The sequence below is a fragment of the Nicotiana attenuata genome, unplaced genomic scaffold (assembly GCF_001879085.1).
Source record: "Nicotiana attenuata strain UT unplaced genomic scaffold, NIATTr2, whole genome shotgun sequence".
In the NCBI taxonomy this organism is placed as follows: domain Eukaryota; kingdom Viridiplantae; phylum Streptophyta; class Magnoliopsida; order Solanales; family Solanaceae; genus Nicotiana; species Nicotiana attenuata.
In genome coordinates, this window is record NW_017674155.1 from 72,126 (window position 1) to 80,198 (window position 8,073).

Below are 8,073 nucleotides of genomic sequence, written 5' to 3' on the forward strand. Positions count from 1 at the left end.
CACGGAAAGTTCCAACATACTAATATGCTAGATTATGAAGTTGTTGCATATAAACTTCCCATATAGTTTGTTGGAATTCCATCACATTGTAAAATTTTAGTACATTATGCTGAAAGCTCATATGTACAAAATTCAAACTCCACTATGTATATTAGAATATTTCCAAATTTTAAAGAATATTTTTATTTAAATTTTATCTTTAAGTAGAAAAATAATTAAATTTCTATTACTTTTGAAATATGACTATTTTTTATTTTGTCCCATATAAGTACACTACCCCCAAATAAAACAAAAAAAACAAACACATTTCAGACAACAAAATTCAAAAAAGCTGTTATATTACTCTTCTCTACTGATAAAAGTAGTAGTGCTCGACAATTCCACCAAAAAAAAATTCAAAAAAGCAAAAGCAAGAGAGAGAAAAACTATAGCATATAAAAGTCTCCGGCACCGGCAATGTCGTCGGTTCCGTTTTTTCTCCGGCGAACATAGCACTGAGTATCACTTCTCTTTACAGCTCAAAAAAAAAAGAAAAAGAAAAAAATGCGTGAAGCTGTTTCACGCCGCATTATGCCAACAAATGACGATAATATAGCTATAGCTTCTGAGCTGAAACAGTTGCCAAATGGAGATCTATATACAGGGACATTTTTAGGAAAAGTGCCGCACGGTAATGGTCAGTATTTATGGTCAGATGGATGTATGTATAAAGGAGAATGGCAAAAAGGGAAAGCAAGTGGAAAAGGGAAGTTTTCATGGCCATCAGGAGCAACATATGAAGGTGATTTTAAGGAAGGTAGAATGGATGGATATGGTACATTTATTGGAGCTGATGGAGATACTTATAGAGGGTGGTGGGCGAAAGATATGAAGCATGGGTTTGGTGAGAAGTTGTATGCTAATGGGGATTTGTATGTTGGTTCTTGGAAATGGAATTTACAAGAAGGGGAAGGGAGATATGTGTGGGGAGGGAATGGGAATGAGTATATTGGGGAGTGGAAAAAAGGGGTTATGTGTGGTAAAGGGGTGATGATTTGGGGTAATGGGAAAAGATATGAAGGGGATTGGGATAATGGGGTTATTAAAGGAAATGGGGTTTTTAGTTGGCCTGATGGTAGGACTTGTATTAGTAGTACTAGTAGTGGTGGTGGTGGTGGTTCGTGGGGAGAGAGTAATTTGTCTAAACAAGATTTTGGTAGTGGGAATGGTGTTGGTGGTGGTAATGGAGGTGGGGGGATTTTGAGGAGATCGTCAGTGACGATGAATATGCGCGAAAGGAATGTGAATTTACCGAGGATTTGTATATGGGAATCTGATGGTGAAGCAGGCGACATAACTTGTGATATTGTTGATAATAGGGAGGCGTTTGTTCCTAGGAATGAGGATGATGATGATGATGACAACGACGACGATGAAGAGAGTGAGAGTTCTGAAGGAGGAGATGAAAATGGGGATTTTCAGAAGAGTTCTGAAGTTGTGGAAACGAAGAAGCCTGGGCAAGTGATAACGAAAGGACATAAGAATTATGATTTGGTGCTTAGTCTTCAGCTAGGTATTAGGTATGCTCGACTTTTTATTGTTATCTTCAGCAATTAAGCCATGATTTTTGGAGTATAAGAACCTTATATAGTTCTCGGTACCTGCGCTAGTGGGAGGTAGCAGGTACCCAGCGGAATAGTCGAGGTGCGCCCAAGCTAGCCAAGACGCACCATCATTAAAAAAAACTTTATATAATTGGTTATGTATTTAGGCCATGTTTTTGAAGTTTAAGAATCTTATGTAGTTGGTTATGTATTCATATGTTATGCATTTATACAGGTATTCTACTCAGAAGCACGCCTCAGTTATCCGAGAATTAAGGAATTTGGATTTCGATCCCAATGAGAAGTTCTGGACAAGGTTTCCGCCTGAGGGTTCAAAATTTACACCGCCCCATCAGGTCCTAGACTTCAAATGGAAGGACTACTGTCCCATGGTTTTCAAGTACGTATAGTGAAAGAGATTGAATTATCGTTATTATTTAGCTAAGTATTGGTTTTGGGTATTTGCACTACTGGTATGTGGTTGAGCAAAGTGCAACATTATAATAACTGTTGTTTCCGTTTCGTGTATGTTGTTAGGAATCTTAGCGATTGTTTTCAACTATGTTTAGTGGAACTCCAGCATCCAATTTTTCCACGTTTTAGTGGAAGAGATTGACTTATCGTTATTGTTTAGCTAATTATGTTTTGGTATTAGCACTGCTGGTATGTGGTTGAGCAAAGTTCAACATTATATTAATTGCTGTTTCCCTTTCAATTATGTTGTTAGGAAGCTTAGGGAATTGTTTGGAATAGATCCAGCTGAGTACATGCTAGCTATCTGTGGAAATGATGCACTTAGGGAACTGTCTTCCCCTGGGAAAAGTGGCAGCAACTTCTATCTAACTCAAGATGACCGATTTATCATCAAAACTTTGAAAAAGTCCGAAGTTAAGGTTAGTGAATGCGTGCATCTCAATACTTAAGAAAAGAAGAGAAACAGCTGTTAGTTATTTGAATAGGGCCTACATTCTATATATCACTTGCACTATTGCTTTATTCTTTAGCAACACATTGCTGCTGGAGATAATATGATTCTTTTTACTTATTTTTCGTGCTACTCAGGTGCTGATTAGGATGCTTCAAAGTTATTACCGACATGTTGGTCAGTACAGAAGCTCCTTGGTCACAAAGTTTTTTGGTCTACATTGTGTTAAAATGGTTGGATGCCAAAAGGTATGTTTTGAGATTCCTTTAATGCTATAAACTATCTGGATTTCCAAAGAATGTTGTGGATAGTTCTGTATGCAGTTATTGTTCGAGTTCTTACACTCTCTTATTCAATGTATAAACCAGACACGTTTTGTTGTTATGGGGAACATGTTCTATTCGAGACGTGTTATCCATAAGCGTTTTGATTTAAAAGGATCCTCTTATGGCCGTACAACTGATAAGCCAGGAGGAGAGGTCGATGAGACTACCACGTTTAAAGACCTTGATCTCAACTTTGTTTTTCAATTGCGACAATCTTGGTTTAAAGAGCTTATAAGGTAATAAATAATAGTCCAATTTTCTTTTGTTTTTGTCTATATATTCATAGAATTAACAGCCTGACTTTGTTCTTCTGGTTCTCAGACAAATTGATATAGATTGTCAGTTTCTGGAAGCTGAGAATATCATGGATTACAGTCTTTTGATTGGTGTTCATTTCTGCAATTTTAGCACCAATGGCGAGATGAATTTGTCACCTTCCGGTACCAATTCTAGAAATCTTAGTACATCCACATTGCAATTGTTATATTTCTTTATCTGCTTTATGATATACTTATTGTGCAACTTGATTTTATCACTCCTGAGAATACTCACTGATATATTTTCAGGCAAAGCTGATGCTCAAGATTATTGCTTATGTGATGCAGAGAGTCCTGATATGGGACAGATGATGGAGGAATGGTATGTCCTGTATGCTCTTCTTCTTCTTCGGTTCCGTAACTTTGAAGTAATTACCTCTATTCTTTTCCAATCAATAAAAGAAATATAATATTATGGAAATGCTGAACATTGGGTAGGCATCCCCTCTTTTGATACCAAAGTGCACTTCATTTCCTAGAAGTGTCCATCTTGTAGTTTCTAATTCTTCTCTTCCTGCTTGGCCAGCAGAAAGGAACAATATGAAATATTCTTAGAGCTACCTCAGCAATTTGAAGTTTTATTTCATTTTATTTTACTTCCAATCTAATTATGTGCTTGATACATTGATATTTTCAAGCAGTTTTCTTTTGGGCCACTGCAGTATTCAGCCATCAACTTCTCTTTCTTGTGCATGCAAGCATACTTTTGGTCGTAGTACCAAAATCAACAAGCTAGTTTTGGGACCGAAAAGACCATCTGCACATCAAAATGCACCTATTCAAGATCCTTGAACAATTAAGAAACTGTTAAAATCAACCTTCATTCCTTAACTGTTGAACCACTTTGGACACTTGTAAAAATGTGCATGTCAAGAATGTAGCTATTTGATAGTTGAACAGTTCATGTGATTGGCTGACTTTGCATCTAGTTATACAAATAACCTCTAGATATATAACGTACGGTCTTGGTTATGATAGCAAGGACTGCTAAGTTTGGAACCATTTATTGATCATTCGTTGGATGTTGGGCTTTATCTTATCCCCTCAGTAATTTGGAGCTTTGTCTGTCAATCTTCTGGTACAATCATGGATACGTAAGTTGCTGGTTATGTGACTTCCAACAGAAACTTCTACCTTTACTAAGTCCAGTTAAGAAATGGTCATTTGGTTTCTCTGTCTGTACTGTGTGTTAATCTTCTAGCCTTGAATGAATCTCTCAGGCGGATTTTATCATTTCCTATCAATTCATTATTTTTCAATTTTGAATTTAAAAAGATGTAAAGAAAACTATGTTCAAAATAACTTACGAATGTTAAGAGCTTCAAACATGACTCTTGTGATGTCTCAGGAAGCCTCCTATATGTTCAGCTGCAAACGTGCCTGCAAGGGCAGTTCATACAACAGGGAATGGAAGCGAGTCAACTTCTACACAGGGTGGCTATGCTATCCTTTGCTTGGGCATTATTGACATTCTTCAAGATTATGATATCAGCAAAAGGCTAGAACATGCATACAAGTCATTACAAGTGGATCCCACTTCCATATCTGCTGTTGATCCAAAGCTCTACTCTAAAAGATTTCGGGATTTTATAAGTAGAATCTTTAAAGTAGACGACGGGTAATGAACATGGAAAGAGCATGAAGATAATGTAATTGGTTGTTGCTTTTCGGTTTAATTCTTTGGCAGCTTATGGGGACAGGCAAGTGAGAAACAAGAAGAGATCATAATTACTTTCATGGTCGGCTAACGTTCTTGTTTGCTGATTATATGATGACTGGTTTTTGTGGAGATCTTGGCCATTGGTAAAGTGTGAATGAATGGTCTGGCTCAATGTTAGAAGCCATGCATTCTTTATTGGAAACTTATTAATGGTCCATGGCCAAGAGAACGCGATAGGTGAAGTTATTGATCTCCAATTTTATTTTATCCTTTTGTCCCCCTTGCTATCTATGTCAAGGATTATCTAGCTAGGTGAGCTATGTATATCTTTTTTTTTTCTTTTCCCTTTTTGCTTTGTGTCACTCTTGAGTTGACTAGAGTGAACATGGAGATTTTTGATCAAATGTACAGTAAAGGAAATCTTTTTGCTTATATTCTAGATGGGATTTGGCAGGGTGAATCCTCACAATATAGCATGTTCAAAACTATGTGATTCTTACCCAAATAGCCGTTCACATTCACTGGTTACTATTTCAAGTCGGTAAACATAGATTATACACAGTTACATATACTTAAATTATATATCCGCCGGCTATTTTTAGTTTAGGTGAACGGCTATTGTTATTCCCCCGGTTGTTGTATTAGGAATGGATCTTGGATTAAGGGAAGTTAAGGAAGTGAGTTATCTATCATTTGTTGTATTAGAACACTTGGGCTTGTATGTCCATATTTGTATATTTGGAGACCAGAATATTAAAGAAAAATTATATTAGGAAGAGCAAAAGAGGGCATTAATAAATATTTGATTGAGCAACCTTGTCATTCATTAAAATTTTGATCTAATATTACTCTCGGCATTAGGAAATAGTCGCCCTTGACCCCTAATGGAGCTCCAACTCGAGGGTAATTTTGAACCATAGTAAAAAAAATTGAGGAGGGGAGTAAATTAGAACATCTTTTCTCAAGAATTTGGACATGTGGAGTCTACCCATTTCACGCTAAAGCTCCGTTAATAGCTAGGACAAATACGAACGATTTGCTAAAAGTAATAGTATAATAGACCAAAAGTGTAACCGAGGGCAAACTTGAGAATTTCGAGTAGTACATGGGCCAAAAAAAAAAACAGAAGAAAACTTCATGAAAGAGGTGCTCTTATAATTTAATATGTACAAGAAATTGAAGATTACAAACTTCTACCCTTTACTGCCTTACAAAAGAGGTGCAACCATCATATTACAGCTAAAATATTCAAATAACACTATATAGGATAACATATTGAACTAAAAGAAACCAGATTTACTTGTGCTATCTAGGACCTGAGACTTGCTGTGAAGACATATAAGAGAATGAATTGTAAGAACTACTTGTAACACTGCTAAAGTTCCTGTTTTGTTGATGTAACTCGAACACATTTACCTCTTGATCCCCCTCGATCATCGATGCTTCAGTAAACCTACGACCATAAAAACGCAGAAAATTGAGCGACTGAACCTGTGGCTCACCTAAAGGCAAGACACCTTCTAACATGCCAACAACATTGGCCATTGTTGGTCTCAGAGTTGGCTCTTGATGCAAACAACATAAAGCTACACGTACTAGCTTCTCGATCTCTTCAACTTTCACATGCCCCAGAATCCGCGGATCCACAAGCTCCAGGTACTTTTTCTCCTCATGCATTTCTAATGCAAATAATGGAAAATAGATTGGTTGATTTCTTGAACCAAGAGTAGATGGAGAGAGCCTGTTCCTCTCGCTACTCTCACTTTGAGAAGTGTCACTCGGTGGTTGAATCGAGGAATTCTTCTTCCCTTGTATTATTTCCAGTAACAGCATTCCATAACTATAGACATCTGATTTCTCTGTTATGGCTGAGCTAGTCAGCCATTCGGGGGCTAAGTAGCCTCGAGTTCCTCTCATGGTAGTAAACCAACTAGATTGCTCAGGATTTAGCAGTTTGGAAAGCCCGAAATCTGATATTTTTACCTGCAGATTGTCATGTAGGAGTATGTTTTCTGGTTTCACATCGCAATGTATGATCTTGTGCTCACAACCACCATGCAAATAAGCGAGCCCACGTGCTGTTCCTAGCGCGATCTCGTATCTGGTATGCCAATCTAAGGCAGGTCCGTTTCCAAAAAGGGTACGATCCAATGAGCCTCGTTTCATATATTCATACACCAGAAACCTTTCTCCCCTATGTGCACAAAATCCTTTCAAGCTCACCAAATTAACATGGTGAATTCTCCCTATAATCGCGATCTCAGTGCAAAACTCCTTTTTCCCATGAGCCCCGAGACAATTCATCTTCTTGACAGCAACAACTGCTCCATCAGAAAGTGTACCTTTATATACTGTCCCAAATCCACCAGATCCAACTTTAGTTCTAAAATCTTCAGTTGCTAGCCTTATCTCCTCATAATCAAATTTCACAGGCAATCCTAGTATGGAAAAATTTTCAAGCTCACCAGACAAAGAAGAATCGACTCGGCCAAACTCTTTCCCTGAATTTTCCAACAATCTTTTTCTTCTCATCAACCACACTACCCCAACCATTATCACAACGATAAACAGAATCGCAGAAGAAGGAAGTAAAACTATAGCAACGACGGGGAATTTAGACCTCTCGTCACTTAAGTCATCATTTGGATCAAATGAAGAAGGTTGAGAAATGACCTTAATGTATCCCAGTCTACCTCTTCCACTACCAGAATTCGATCCCCTCAAAATCGAACCAAGAAAATTTTCAATCATATAACATGACCCTGAGGAATGATCATGAAAAATACCTAAACAAGAACAATTCTTAGAACAAAGATCTTGACAAACAGATAAACTAACATCACGCGTCACAGCCTCAGTAAAATCATTAGCAAAATAGTCCATACCATTTTCCAGCTTCAAGTATGAAACAGAATTTCCCAATTCAGTAACATTCACATTCAAAAATGCATTACAAGAATCTGGCATTACTAAATTTCTATCAATTGGAGCACAACTACCATTTACCTCAGAACTAACATGAAATCCCGGTGGACAAGAACATCTCCCACCATCACAAACTCCAAGCTTCTTGCAAGTGAAAGCGACGCGACAACTATCAGAAGGAGCACTGAATTCAGACAGCCAATTTCCCTTACTAAATCTTTTGACACTGAACTGTCCATTCTCTTCCAATTTAGCAATCCTAAAATCAGGAGATTTCAACTCTCCCAATATCACTTGGACAGCTATTTCTGTTCCATTAGCACCCACAAGAAACAAA

General features: G+C 37.5%; 1 protein-coding gene across 1 annotated transcript; it reads left to right on the forward strand.

Moving 5' to 3' along the window:
• The first annotated feature begins 299 nt into the window (after positions 1–299).
• LOC109218109 (phosphatidylinositol 4-phosphate 5-kinase 1-like) lies at positions 300–5,271 on the forward strand. The gene is made up of 8 exons (XM_019382429.1): positions 300–1,559; positions 1,819–1,983; positions 2,311–2,476; positions 2,646–2,756; positions 2,877–3,070; positions 3,156–3,274; positions 3,401–3,473; positions 4,500–5,271. Exons 1-8 carry the CDS (start codon positions 544–546, stop codon positions 4,771–4,773), a joined length of 2,118 nt encoding a protein of 705 aa, XP_019237974.1. The 5' UTR covers positions 300–543; the 3' UTR covers positions 4,774–5,271.
• Positions 5,272–8,073: the final 2,802 nt, after the last annotated feature.